The following is a 15,213-nucleotide window of genomic DNA, read 5'->3' as shown; positions in this document are numbered from 1 at the left end:
ATGTCCTTGCCTCATCCGACTAGCGTGGGTGGAATCTGTGACTTTCTTCTAGGATGTGGCATAGCGGAAGGGGTATCACTCTTGTGAGTATGTTACATTCTATATAAGACTTTGTGACCCATTTGGAAATGAGTGTTGTCTAGCCTTAACAAACCAAAGTCAACAAGACTGCAGCAAGCTTCTCCTGCTGGCCCTGAAGAAGCGGGTGGGCCCAGGGTAACAACACCAGTGGGTGTTTTCCTGAGTGACTGAACATGTAACATTCTTGTGTCATTCCCTTACAGTGTGTGTGTGTGTGTTTTAAGCACTTAACTGACACTGACTGCGCTCCTACTATGTGCACTGTGTAGTACACAGTGTATATGTACTACATGGGGTAAGAAACTGGGTGGGAAACTCTAGAAGCTGAGAGTAATTTCAGGGTAGCAGCCTGCAGGGAAAGAGAGACCTGGGAAAGGCTGAGGGCAGGAGGAGAAGGGGACGACAGAGGATGAGATGGTTGGATGGCATCACTGATTCAATGGACATGAGTTTGAGCAAACTCTAGGAGATAGTGAAGGACAGGGAAGCCTGGTGGGCTACAGTCCATGGGGTCGCGGAGAATCGGACAAGACTGAGTGACTGAACAACAACTACAACACTCCTACAACCACAAAGAACTCAATTCTAGAGCCACATGAGCTTGGAAGAGGACCACAAGCTCTGTAAGGGAATGCAGCCCTGGTTGACACCCTGAGACCCAGAGAGAGGACCAGCTACGCTATGCCTGGACCCCTGACTCACAGATACTATGAGATCACTGACTTGTGTTGTGAAAGCAGCTAAGTTTATGGATGATTGTTACATAGCAACAGATAACTAACACAATACCTCTGCATGTGATCTCTACTCTACTAGATGCGTGCGTACTAAGTCACCTCCAATTGATGCCTAAATACTTGTCATTAATTTCACATCAGTATTACAGACTGAATGTCTAGCACTCTTTTGCCCCCAGTTCATATGCTGCAGCCCTAACTGCCAGTGTGACGGTATCTGAAAGTCAGGCCTTTAGGAAGTAATTTCATTTAGGAGGGTGAGGTCCCATGATGGAAAGAAAGAAGACAGACCAGAAGTCACTCTCCACCATTTGAGGACATATAAGAAGGCAGCTGACTGTAAAGAAAGGAGCCCTTTGCTAGAACCTGACCACATAGGCACCCTGATCTCAGAATTCCAGCCTCCAGAACTGTGTGAAATAAATGTGTTTAAGTCACGCTATGGTATTTTATCAGAGCAGCTCTAAGATGAAGATAGTCAAACTGCAAGATACCTGTCTCTCTTTCCCTCTTCTTCCTCTCTTTTTTTTTATACAAAGAAACTCCTAGGTTAAAAACATAATCTGAGCAGCGACTTCAAAATACTTCTCTGACCCCACACTGCTGCTTGCAGGGTCAGAAGATGAGGTTCGAGGAATACCTCGAACTCTGAGGACATCCATACACTCAAAGGCCAAGCCCCAGCTGTCTGCATGTCTGCCCCTCCTGTGTGATAAGACACTGGCGGTGGGAGGGGAGACAAGGCTGGAAGCCCAAATGGGGGTTTCGGCCATTTCTGATACTGGGAGAAAAGGTCGCACTGCCAATTTTATGGCTAATTTTTGCAATTGAGGCTGGACTGCTCACCACTTAGCTAAGGGGTACAGGCCTCATACCTGCATGTGTAAAGAATGGATTTCACCTTGGCTTTCGGGACTAGACTTTGGGCAACCTACATGATTTCAGACGACTTGCTGGTCTCCCACACAACAGCTCCTGTGGTGCACAGGGAATGCGCAGCGTTATGACAACACAAAGTTAGAGGCTCTGATGCCTCACTTCTTAGATGCTGGAGGCTGCCCAGCTCTTCGCTGGCACTGAGTTGCCTGAAAACATATACAGGACCTGATGCTTCAATGGGTCCCCAAGAACAGAGTCCCCAGAGAGTCAAGGACTTCAAATAAAAAGTTAATGGTGGAAGGACAAAGAGTGTTGGCCAGCGTGATACCATGATACCATCTTCCTAACACTGACAAACAATTGGTTAGCAGTCATCCCAGGACACTGAACTCAAACATCTCTCTGGCGGTTGACGGGCCAGCCACTCGCTCTCTGAAATCTTACCTTCGTCTTTCCTAGTTGCCACTCACTGTTGGAGGCGTCATAGAGCTGCAGCAGGGCCGTGCACTTGCCCCTGATGTCCTCAGGCAGTGCCACGTTCCTCATCAGCACCTTATACCTGCAACGTGAGAACGCCCAGCGTCACCTCGGGCTACAACCCTTCCCCCAATCTCTCTGAAAAGAAAGAGGGTCTCTGCAGCTCCATCTTGCCTTTTGTAAAAGTCCTGGAAGGGTCTCCGGACGGCATAGCCAGCTTTCCGGATCCTGACCGTCTCCAGCATCCCCGAGTACCGCAGCTGGTTGACCACGACTGCCTGGTCAAACTGGTCTGGCATCTAAAATGTGCCAAGAGGTGAGAAGATGAGGTTATTAACAAGACCACCCACACCATGGTTGTACACATATACACTTTGAGCCTACACAAATACATAGAAGAGAAAATGAACTCACCCCGTGTACCTACAGACTTGCCATAATAGCCAGCACTATCAACCCTGTCCCATCCTTAGCCCACTTACTCTTTGTCTCTGGATTTTTTGGGAAACAAGTCCCAGATAGCACACCCTCTCATTTGTAAACATAGCAGTATCATTTTTTTTTTAAACTTTTTTTTTGACCACACTGTGCGGCATGTGGGATCTTAAGTTTCCCAAACAAGGATGGAACCTGTGCCCCTGCAGTGGAATCATGGAGTCCTAACAACTGGACCACCAGGGAAGTCCTCCCATCAATATCATTTTTAAATAGAACTACAACACTATTTTGAGTCTTCCCTGTAGCTCAGGTGGGAACGAATCTGCCTGCAGTACAGGAGACCAGGGTTCAATCCCTGGGTCAGGAAGATCCCCTGGAGAAGGAAATTTTCTTGCCTGGAAAATTCCCTGGACAGAGGAGCCTAGCGGGCCACAGTCCATGGGGTTGCAAACAGTCGGACTTGACTAAGCAACTAACCCTTTGATCACTTTCATCACAATACTATTATATTTAAAAGATATCAATAATTCCTTGATATAAATATCCAGGTTCAACTTTCTGATTATTTTATGAATATCATAGCCAGACCACCATTTTTAATTCTATGTTTTCCAAAGACGCTACAGTGTCATACATTTATCACTTTATTTTTAATGCTTCAATTTCCAGGCTTTTTTTTTTAGCTGAAGAATGCAGTGAAGTGACCCAGGGAGGACTAGGGGAGGAGTTAGGGGCTAGTGAGGAAAAAGAGAGGCTGCAAGTGGAGAAAAGAAACAAAAATTCTCAACTTCTAGTTAAACACCCTGTTTACTGCGCTCCATACTATGATCACTAAATATATTAATCCTGGAACATACAAATGAAAGAGGAAATCAAACCAAGACTTAACATTCTGAACCATATTCTCAGATCTGCTCAGTTGCCAAACAAACTGGCATTGCTGACAGGACAATGGTCTTTCAGGGAAAAGCCCAAAAGTAGGCCATTTCCCATTCACAGCTTTGAGCAGTGATTTGTTTTTTAATCCAGACACTCCATTTTCTTTAACTAACCTGTATTTTGTTATCTTACAGAACTATGTATAAGATGATTGAAAAATAGTGCCATAGACCCAAAGATGTTGTTAAAAAGTGCAAAGACATAAGGTGGTTTAAACTTGTGAGCTTTAAAAACAAAGCCAGTCATTAGCACAAAATCAGGCTGAAAGGCACGTTATCCTGTTCACTTTCCAAACTAGCAAAGCATAAATTTGAAGAATGCTCTGCAAATCACCTTTTCAGCGTTTAATGGAAAAGTTGCTGTCCCATGCAGCAGAATGACTTCTCTCGTATTTAATTTCTCCTACAAACACTGTAGTCAAACTGTCTCTACTCAGCAGTATTCTACCCGAATCTAGCCAATAAACTAGGGCAAATACCCAAAGAATTATGGCTCGCTGCTTTCTAGTCTAATTATTTCAAATATTCTGAGACAAGAAAGAATAGAATAAAAGCATGAAAAAATTAGCCTTGGTTACTCCTCTACTTAATCTTTGGATTAAAAAAATGGAGAGATGCAAACTGTTCTGAAGGCATGTGGTTAAAATTTCTTCGATTTATTTGGGGATATAATCTGAATTCACAATGACCACCAGGCAGCTAATATAAAAACAAACACTGAATAAGACATCAGGCTTAGTTAACTGTTAAATTCATAGTCAGAGAAATCTACAAATTCCATGTTTAATCATTTGATGCTTCGAGACTTGTCCAGTTTTTAAAAAATCTCTCTAAACTTTCACCATTCCTGACCCATACTGTTTTTCCCTTTCTCCTTTTCTTCCGATCCCTACTTAACAGAGTCCATACAATTCCTTAGTTTGGTATTAAGTTATTAAAACTCTGAAAAATACTACTGAACAGACACCCCTATCCATAAAAGTCCAGCTGCACTTACCATCTTCCAGCCCCTCCGAGGAACATGCCACATTCAGTTTTGCTCTCAGGCCAAAATTCATATGGAAAACAACTGCCACACTGACCTTTTCGCCACAGCTAAAGACACTGAACAATAATGAACACCATTCCTGTGCTTTAAAAAGTGCTCGGTCGCCATGACAACCCCTTCCATTCTCAGGGCTAATTAGTGTGGTGTGGTTGTAGGGTTTCATAGTGCCCAGGGAGGGGAGGGCGGGGGGCAGCCACCGGGAGTGGCCACTCTTTCCAGGCTCCCATTGTGACCGTGTTTCTGCCCCTTCACAGAAATTTAACCAGGGGAAGGTGGATCTCTGGGCAGATTGTCACCCTGGGCAACCCACAGGGCCATCGCAAGGGGAGTAGGCCTGTATTTCCATTGGTGGGTCTCTTTTGAGTTTTAACTTCCTTTTCTTTCTGGTTCAAAGATGACATAGCTGGGGGAGGGGGCGGTGGGGGACAAGTCACAACTCAAAGGCATGTGTCCTTTTAAAACTTCCCTCATGGCTTCCAGTCCACACTGGTAACTAGTTGTCCAGAACTGGAGGTCCCCGCTTCAAAGACTGCCTGCAGCGTCCTAACTGGGAAGTTTTGCTGGCCAACAGCTAAGGAGGATTTAGAAAATAACAGCCATGAACTAGGGTAATTAAAGTCCCAGGAGATCCATTTACCAAATATTAAATGAATATACACTTACTATGCGTCAAGGTTTTGTGACTCATGCTTGGGGAGAAAACATAAAAATACGTGCTAGATTCTTTCGTGTCTTAAACCAACACCCCTCACCATAGTAGTGAATTCATTATAACTGATGAACCCACAGGATACATCCTAATCACCCTGAGCCCACAGCTGACGTCAGGGTTCACTCTTGGGTGTTTACATTCTGTGAGTTTTGATGAGTGTGTAATGACACGTGTCCATCATCAGAGCCTCACGCACAGTGGTTTTGCTGCCCAAGAAATCCTGTGCTTCACCTATTCACCTCTACCTCTCCCCAACCCCTGGCAACCACTCATCTTTTTACTATCTCCACAGTTATTTTTTTTTTTTTAAAGAGCAGTTTTAGGTTCACAGCAAAATTGAGAGGGAAGTACAGAGAATCCCTTCCACCTTCTGCCCTTCACTTGCATAGCCTCATGGGCTGATTCTGTCCCCAACAACCCTGGAATTTAGGAGGGTGACAGGTATGCCAGACATCACTGCTTATACAGTAGATAGCCTAGTATCAAACGTCACCTGTCCATCTGACAGATGAATGGATAAAGACGTTGTGGTACATATACACCGTGGACTATTACTCAGCCGTAAAAAGACAGGCAGTTGACAGTTCTAATAAGGTAAATGCCTATTATACAGAGTGAAGTAAGTCAGAAAGAGAAAGACAAATACCATATATTAACACATATAAATGGAATCTAGCAAGATGGTACTGATGAACCTATTTGCAGGGCAGCAATGGAGACGCAGACACAGAGAACAGACTTTTGGACACAGTGGGGGAAGCAGAGGGTGGGACAAATTGAGAGAGTAGCATTGGAACATACATATTACCATATGCAAAATCAGACAGCCAGTGGGAATTTGTTGCATGACGCAGGGAGGTCAAATCTGGTGCTCTGTGACAACCTAGAAGGGTGGGAAGGGGTGGGAAGCGGCAGGGAGGTTCAAGAGGGAGGGGACATATACATATACCTATGGCTGATTCATGTTGATACATGGCAGAAACCAACACAATATTGTAAAGCAATTGTCCTCCAATTAAAAGTGAATTTAAAAACATATTGAAAATTAAAATCGTGTTCCTTGGGAATACCGAAGAAAGGAAAGTCCCGAGATGGTACAGATGGCACGGGAATTTGAATTAAGATTCCACAAGTCTGAGTCTGGACTCTCGCATCTACAGCTCACTGCTGGGGGGACGGGACATTCTACACAGAGAGCATAGCTCACACCAAAAAGGCGGAGAGGGAATCTGCACTGACAATCTGCACTGCGTGGACACGGCACTCAAGTCTGAAGCCACTGCTTCCAGAATCAGGGGCCGCCCGCCGGGGTCAGACCTGGGCTGTAGACGGACCCTCCTCCCTTCCCCCTTCCGTTGGTAGTGGCAAAACTGGAAACCAGACCAGAGGAATGGCCGGGTATATATGCTGATATCATGACCATCACGAAATGTTATGTGCCCATTAAAAAATAAACACAAATTAAAAATGCCCCAGTAGGGACTTCCCTGGAGATCGAGTGGTTAGGATTCTCTGCTTTCACTGATGAGGGCGTGGGTTCAATCTCTGATCGGGAACTATGATCCCACAAGCCAAGTGGTGTGGTAAAAATAAACTTGAAAAAAACCTAAATAAATAAGCAATAAATATTAGATACAAATAGTATATAAAATAATTAAATGACACATACAAATAGGGCTTCCCTAGTGGCTCAGCTGGTAAAGAATCCATCTGCAGTGCAGGAGACCAGGGTTCAATCCCTGGGTTGGGAAGATCCCCTGAGAAGGGAAAGGTTACCCACTCCAGTATTGTGGCCTGGAGAATTCCATGGGCTGTGTAGTCCATGGGGTTGCAAAGAGTCAGACACGACTGAGCAACTTTCACTTCACATAGAAATAAATACTAAATGTATTTTTAAATACCCCAGTTAACTCTCAAGCCTTTTATAAGGTGAGAAAAACAAGATGCAGAGAAGTATGTATGAGAATCTCATTACTGTAAAACAACAGTGGCCCCAACAAACATGATACCCGCTCTACGTATGCACGTGTGTGTGAATATACACATCTAGATACACGATGTGCAGGAAAGGATAGGAGGAGACATGCCAGGCTGCTGTGGAGTGGGGGGCACTATTATGGGTGGTATGAAGAAGAGACAGCTAAGAAAAAAGGCGGGAAATCAGATGGCACTAAAAGAAGCAAATCATCACATACATACCACATGAGAAGTTTCTGTTTGGCTACATATTTTTGAAGACACTTAAAAAATTAATTTTTTACAAAGTAAAAGGAAAAATCAGGTACAGAATGGATTCTAGAGGTCCTTCACGGAATAAGGTGGAAATGGGGGCAGAGAAGCAGGGAGACCAGGGGAGAAGCTGCTGGAAGGGTATTTAAAGTGGAAGCAACCCAAATGTCCATCAACTGATGAGCAGATGAAAATGTGCTTCATATCCATGACATGGATAATCAGCCATAATCGTGAAGCGCTGCTACCTGCTACAACATGGATGAGCCTTGAGATCACTACACTGAGTGAAAGAAGCCAGTCATATAAAAGACCACATGTTCCATGATTCCATTCATGTGAAATGTCCAGGAGAGGAAATCTACAGGGACAGGAAGTACAGTGGTGACTGCTCAGGGATGAAGAGACAGAGGGGCAGCAGCTGACAGGTAAGAAGACTTCTTTTTAAGCTAATGAAAATGCTTTAAGTGTTGGGGGTGAGGGTTTCACATATCTGTGAATATGTGAAAAACGACTGAATTGTATGCTCTAAATGAGTCAGTTGTATGCTATGTGATTTACAGCTTAATAAAGCTTAGAAGAAAAGGTATTGTAAAAGCCAGACTAAGGGGAGAGGGAGGCAAAAAAAAAAAAGCCAGACTGACACAGAAGCATTTAAAATGGACAAAAAGAGATGGATGCAAGAGAAAATTTGCATTCTGGAGACAGGACTAAATACATTTAGCTTCAGGTAATTTAATTCTACAAAACACAACAAAAAATAGAACTTTTCCCCTTACAATCTGAAAAAATAAGATTTCATAATGCCTCGATAAAGCAAGTGACGGATAACAGAGCGTGCTAAGCCCTCCACAAAAATCAATTACGGGTAAAAGCTAAAAGTCTACATAAAGGGCAACAGAAGTGCTGGCAGACAGGGACACAGGACAGGGAAGGCGTTTTACAACAAAAAAAGAAAAATGCATCTATGTGCTGATGAATACGATTACCCTGAATATTATTACCTAGCCTTCCATAATTCCAAAAATATTGCAGAGACAGTAAGAAGTATGACAGTGGGACTTGGAAATAGTCACCTGTCCCTAGTAAGGGGGTGTTCAATCTGTGCTTATTTAATTAACGAAAATAGGAGTTAATTATCTGTGGATCCTTGAAGTTCTAATGCTTTTCAGCGTTTGAAACCTCACAGATCTGAGACGTCCTAGATTTGAAGCCAAGGAGCCCTGAGAAGGGCCCAGGGAGAGGGGGTGGGAACGCAGCCTGCCACACAGAGGCGGGTGTGTGTGTGTGTGTGTCTGTCTGGGGCCAGCCAGGACTGCAGGCAGAAGGCATTCTCTCTCCTCTGATGGGACAAGTCACACACACACTGATTAAGCACTACATAGACCAGAAACCAAGTCGGGGGTGGTGGGGAAATCCCCCCCCCACACACACACACTCAGGGGTGGTGGGGAAATCCCCCACACACACACATTCAGGGGTGGTGGGGAAATCCACACACACACACACACACTCGGGGGTGGTAGGGAAATCCGCTCCCCCCACACACACGCAGATTAAGTGCTACATAGACCAGAAACCAAGTCGGGGGTGGTGGGGAAATCCAGTCCTCCTGCTAAGGTGAGACCCTCTCCATGCCTTGGAGTCTCCAGAAGAGAAGACCCCCCGAGGGGAGAGAACAAGTTGGACAAGCACGTAGGGCTGGCACAGAACCAGCTCTTATTTCACTCTGCTGCCATCCATTGTCATGTAGTATCACTTAACGTGGATCTATGAGATCAATTTTTTAAAAATTTGCGATGAGGGGAGAAAACTATTCTCTCTAGAAGAAATGCTATGCTTTATCTGACTATACACTCATAAAGTGATGACTATCATAACTCACTGTGATTTACTTACATACACTGTGCCAAAGAGGAATTAGGCAAGATAAAATAAACTGAAAATAAACACAGTGATCAAAAGGGAACAAACAGTAGAAAATGCATCGCATTCGCCTTTTTGCCTTGGCTGACAGGAAGCTCAAACTTAAATTTACTTCTCAACAGTAACTTTTGTTAACCAGGTATTTTATTTTGCCTTAATTTTTGGATCTGGGTTCACAGATGTGAATCAACAGATTATCAGTTTCTTTAAGGAAGCTATGCTTTTTTTTACAATCTAAAATAAGAACCATAAAAACATAATCTTAAAAGCATTAATAATTTTTAAAAAGAATTCTATTATTCTACCTTCAAAGAACTACTGATGATTATATACACAGGATTTCAAATGGTTTCTTAGCAGCCTTGCAGGAATCAAGTCCTCTTATTTGATCTGTGGGAGATTCCCACAGCTATCCTTCAACACATACAGCACTTGAATGCAGAAATCCGATGGGGTGGGTGTGATGAGTAATATTATTCCATTTTGCGGATGAGGAAACTGGAAGTGAGTAAGGCAAAAAGACTTGTTCAAACCAGTTTTAATATTTGCTTAAATCACACAAAGTTCAAAGCGCTTTGCATCCCTGAAAACTAGTATATGTGAATCAAACTTGATTCAAACCATATTTTCCAACTGATATGTTATAAAATTGGAGGCATATTTCCATAGGAGATATGGAAATCTCCTATTCTCAAAGGAGTGAGCTGGAAACTTCTCTAGGGAAAAGATTACAGTGAAATCTAGGCAGAAAATGTGCCCTTTATTGCAGCATTTCCAGAAACTCTGAGTCTTCCTGGCACATGGAGACAGTATCTAAAAATATTAACACCGAGGAGGGGGCCTTAGAAACAATCTGTCAGGTACAGACATGATGTAAATGCAGGTAATAAAAAAATCACAATTCTAAGGGCCATGACAATGTAAAGCAGAAACTGGTTCACTGCACTGTGAGTTCAGTCAAATATCTATATATGGAAATAACGAGTGAACAGAGGAAACTTTTTGGAAAATCTATCAGCAAATTCTGAGCAAATCCACCTTTGGTAACTGTTAACACAGACAATGAAAGACTGATAACACATTTCATTGCATCTCAGCCTCAGAGAAACGACAGAATTTAAATGTTCTTTGACCCACTGTGGTTGCAACTTCTCCTGCCTCTCCTCCCTCCTCCTTGGGTACCACCTGCCGGGGACAGGTGCTGGAGAAGAGCTGACCCACAACAGACACTCACTGAACCCCATCCCATGGAGCCTGCCTGGGACAACACATTTAATGATGACTGCTTTCGCTTTCACAACAAATGCAACTTGATAATTCAAGCAGGTGCTTCTGAACACAGGCTACAATTTATTTCCAGAATAAGTCCTTTTCTCCCTTTTAAGGAGATGCTTAATTTATTTGAAGTCTAAAAACTGACCACTTGATAGGATCACAATGTCTTAGAGATGAGGTAAAAGTAAACATTACTATTTTCATCAATCAAAAGTATTTATTAAGAATCTTCCATAGACTGGGGGCTTCCCTGGTGGCTCAGACGGTAAAGCGTCTGCCTGCAATGCAGGAGACCCTGGTTCGATCCCTGGGTTGGGAAGATCCCCTGGAAAAGGAAATGGCAACCCACTCCAGTACTCTTGCCTGGAAAACCCCATGGATGGAGGAGCCTGGTAGGCTACAGTCTATGTGGTCACAAAGAGTCGGACATGACTGAGCGATTTCATTTTCACTTTTCCATAGACTGAAAAACCACAAGCTCTGGGATGCACCAGAGCAAATCCAGTCCCTGCTTTGACCCAAGAAATGCAGGCTTTCTTTGGTTCCAATCTGCTTGGAATGCAACATGGTGATGAACCCTGGGTCTGGCACTATGAGTCCTCAGAATAGACAATAACCAGACATGGGATCTGAGCCTTATACCAACATGTGTCTTATTGCCCTACTTTAGTAGCCTAATAAATTTGTTTTTAACTTCATATTCCAGGGATGTCCCTGGTGGTCCAGTGGTTAAGAATCTGTCTGCCAATGCAGGGGACACAGGTTTGATCCCTGGTTCAGGAAGATCCCACATGTTGCTGGGCAATGAAGCCCGTGTGCCACAACTACTGAGCCTGGGCTCCAGAGCCCAAGAGCTGCAACTACTGAAGCCTGTGAGCAGCACTGAAGACCCAGTGCAGCCAAAAATAAATAAATTAATTAAAAAACAACTTTATATTCTCTAAGACCTCCCCCCGGTGCAACACTGGTAGGTTGTTTCTGAAACTGAGTGGTGTAACATTCTAAAATGAAGGAGCTCTATTTTTTTTATTGTGTTTTTTTAATGGCTTCTGATTTGCTTCCTCGATAAAATGTTGTCAACTTTATTTACATACATGGTAGCTCTGCAGTGGAGGGACTTGTTACACAGTCCACATTATGGAGGATTAGTATCCAGCGTCCCAAAAAATGTTAAGTTGATTCTTGCATAAAACCATTACATGACTCTTCATTTTGATAAGTAAGCATTGTGGAGTGAGAGAGAGACACCAGCGTTATAGAGAGGATTTAATATATTAGGTATATTTGTGTTATGATCACGAGATATGGGCTTCCCTGGTGGCTCAGATGGTAAAGAATCCACCTGCAATTCAGGAGACCCAGGCTTGATACCTGGGTCAGGAAGATCTCCTGGAGAAGGGAATGGCAACCCACTCCAGTATTCTTGCCTGGAGAATCCCATGGACAGAGGAACCTGGTGGGTTACAGTCCACAGGGTCACAAAGAGTCCGACAAGACTGAGTGACTAACACTTTCACTTTTTTCATGGGATATACCTTTACCCTAATTCAATTTTAAAAACAAACAAATATTAAGAAGGCTGATAACTCTTCATCAACTTTAAGAAGTAAAAAAATTACAGAAGGGTTTACCAAAAATTGATCACTCTAATAAAATATCATTCCCGGCCTTACAGTGACTGAGTCTCCACAAGACTCCTGTCCTTACATCTTACTAATTAACAAAAAATTAAGACGTTAAGATCTCTCAATCTTGATTCGCTGTTTCGTTACATCAAATTCTCAAAAGCAATTAATAAATAGCGGACAGGGGTTTATCCTGCTTTTGAACGGTTTTCAAAAGCACAGTTACTGAAGCAGCAGTGTAATTTCCTGACCTTGAACAGGAAGTGAACAGCCAATTAAACTAGAGACAAAGGTTCTTTGTCTCACATCAGTCACTTCTCTCCCGGCCGTTCAACATTCGTTGAGGCAGTTGCTGCCACTTGTTAAGTTTTTCATTTTGAGAAAGAGGCAGACAGAAATGTCCCCTGGAGAAGAAGCAAGCCCACTCCCCTCCCAGGTGAGGAATGGGAAGTATCTTGGTTACATGAGTGGCTGAAGCTGTCAGTCAATCCTGGGGGTCGGATTATAGAGCCTGGAAACTTCTCACCCACCAAATACAGCCTTCAAACCACATCCTTCCCAGATGAGCACAGCTTAAAAAAGCAAGGAAATCCAAGCTGTTATAGGTGGGCGCTGTGGTCCTCACCTCGGATCCACACAAACCCCAACTACTTAATGGGGAAGAGAACTCTGAACATAAATAATATACAGGTGCATCATGAAACCTTTCTAAAGCACTGTATTAGCACTGTCCTTCCCCTGCCTGTTCATGAACTGACCACACACCAAATTAACACAAAAGCTTCAATTTTTCATTGGAGCCCTCCACCCAATACGTGCCAATCTATTTTCCTAGTCAATGTATCCCACTCATCCTCCACATTTAAGTCAGATGAGAAGTAACTCTAGCAGCCTCTTGACTAAAGCTTTCTGTCTTAGCTCAGCTGAAGCCAACTTCCCCACCTGAAATGTTCCCCCATTGTCTCTGTTGAGTTTCATGGGTCTTTTAGGGGCTTCGCAAATACTCCCTCCTCAATAAAATTGTCCTGGATGCATTAAATTCGTGCCGTCTGTGACCTCATCATGCTCTTTTTCATGTCATTTTTTTTTAATTGACAGACAGTTAATTTACAATCGTGTTAGTTTCAGGTGTATAGTGAAGTGATTCTGTTTTTATATATATAAAACAGATTTATATATATTACATTTATATATGTATATTACATATATATTTATATAGATGTATTTGTTTTTCAGATTCTTTCTCATTATAGGTTATTACAAGACACTTAGATGGCAACCCACTCCAGCATTCTTGCCTGGAAAATCCCATGGACGGAAGAGCCTGGCAGGCTACAGTCCATGGGGTTGCAAAGAGTCGGACACAACTGAGCGACTTCACTTTCTTTCTTTTTTTTATTATAAGACACTGAATATAAGTCCCAATGCTATACAGTAGGTCCTTGTTGTTTCATAAATCGTAGTGTATATCTGCTAATCCCAAACTTAACTAATTAATTCCCCTTCCCTTTCCCCTTTGGTAAAGGGTAAGTTTGTTTTCTGGGGGCTTCCCAGGTGGTGCAGCAGTGAAGAATATGCCTGCCAATGCATGAGACCAAAGAGAAGTGGTTTCAATCCCTGGGTTGGAAAGATCCTCTGGAGTAGTAAGTGGCAATCCACTCCAGTATTCTTGCCTGGAAAATTCCATAGACAGAGGAGCCTGGCAGGCTACAGTCCATGGGGTCCAAAAAGCTAGACATGACTGAGCGAATGAAGCATGTGTGCACGCACATACACCTGCATATAACTTATACAAATCCTCCTGTATACTTCACCTCAGTGCTTAGTCGCTCAGTCATGTCTGACTCTGTGTGACCCCGTGGACTGTAGCCTGCCAGGCTCCTCTGTCCATGGGGATTCTACAGGCAAGAACATTAGAGTGGGCTGCCATGCCCTTCTCCAGGGGATCTTCCTGATCCAGGGATCGAAACCCACGTCTCCTGCATTGCAGGCAGATTCTTTACCATCTGAGCCACCAGTGAAGCCTGTAACAACTGATACAATGTAAATGCTACCTAGATAGCTATAAAAATAATGTAACTGCTATATAAATAGCTGCTGGTAAACTCATGTTTTGTTTTTTGGAACTTTCTGGAATTTTTTTTCCTGAGTATTTCTGATCTGAGGTTGGCTGAATTCCCGGATGTGAAACTCTTGGATCAGGAGCGTTAACTATATTTACTCAGTTGAGTTGAACACTTCCATTCACATAAAAACATACACGTGAATGTTTATAACAGCTTTATTCATAACAATCAAAAGCTGGAAGCAATCATCATGTCCTTCAATAGGTGAATGGAAAAATAACTGCGGTATTCATTCAATGGAATATTATTCAAAAATTTTTTTTTAAACTCTCAAGTCCCCAGAAGACATGGAGGAACCTTAAATGCACAGTGCTACGTGAAAGAAGACCCTCTGAAATGGACATACATTGGGTTGACCAAAAATCTCCTTCAGGTTTTTCCATAAGAGGTTACAAAAAAACTTGAATGAACTTTCTGGCCAACACAATACTATGTATGTGATTCCAATTACCTGACATTCTGAATAAAGCAAAGCTAAAAGTAGGGGTCTGCAACCTTGGGACTGCAAACTGGTACCTCCTGTCAGCAGGGGCATGAAATTAGAAATACAGAGCACAATGCCTGTAATGTGCTTCAATCATCCTGAAACCATCCCCACCCACCCCTGGTCCGTGGAAAAAACTGTCTTCTACGAAATCACTCCCTGGGACCAAAAAGGATGCAGACAGTAGAAAGAGACAACATGGAAACAAATACATTACCATATGTAAAATAGATAGAAG

General features: G+C 43.0%; 1 protein-coding gene and 1 non-coding gene across 11 annotated transcripts in view; one reads left to right on the top strand and one right to left on the bottom strand.

Moving 5' to 3' along the window:
- Window positions 1–15,213, bottom strand: part of MYO10 (myosin X) — a 255,150-nt gene that overhangs the window by 39,712 nt on the left and 200,225 nt on the right. For all 10 annotated transcript variants that reach the window (XM_081519314.1, XM_081519315.1, XM_081519313.1 and 7 more), the window contains 2 exons: window positions 2,349–2,473; window positions 2,142–2,256 (listed from right to left, as the gene is read on the bottom strand). In XM_081519314.1, the coding sequence (XP_081375440.1) occupies window positions 2,142–2,256; window positions 2,349–2,473 (240 nt within the window). The remainder of the gene's footprint in view (window positions 1–2,141; window positions 2,257–2,348; window positions 2,474–15,213) is intronic.
- TRNAC-GCA (transfer RNA cysteine (anticodon GCA)) lies at window positions 10,988–11,059 on the top strand. The gene has a single exon. It is a non-coding gene; the product is annotated as a tRNA-Cys (tRNA).

The sequence above is a fragment of the Giraffa tippelskirchi genome, chromosome 8 (genome assembly GCF_054371585.1).
Source record: "Giraffa tippelskirchi isolate mGirTip1 chromosome 8, T2T-mGirTip1v1.2.pri, whole genome shotgun sequence".
Classification (NCBI taxonomy): Eukaryota; Metazoa; Chordata; class Mammalia; order Artiodactyla; family Giraffidae; genus Giraffa; species Giraffa tippelskirchi.
This window is presented reverse-complemented; position numbering and strand designations above follow the sequence as displayed.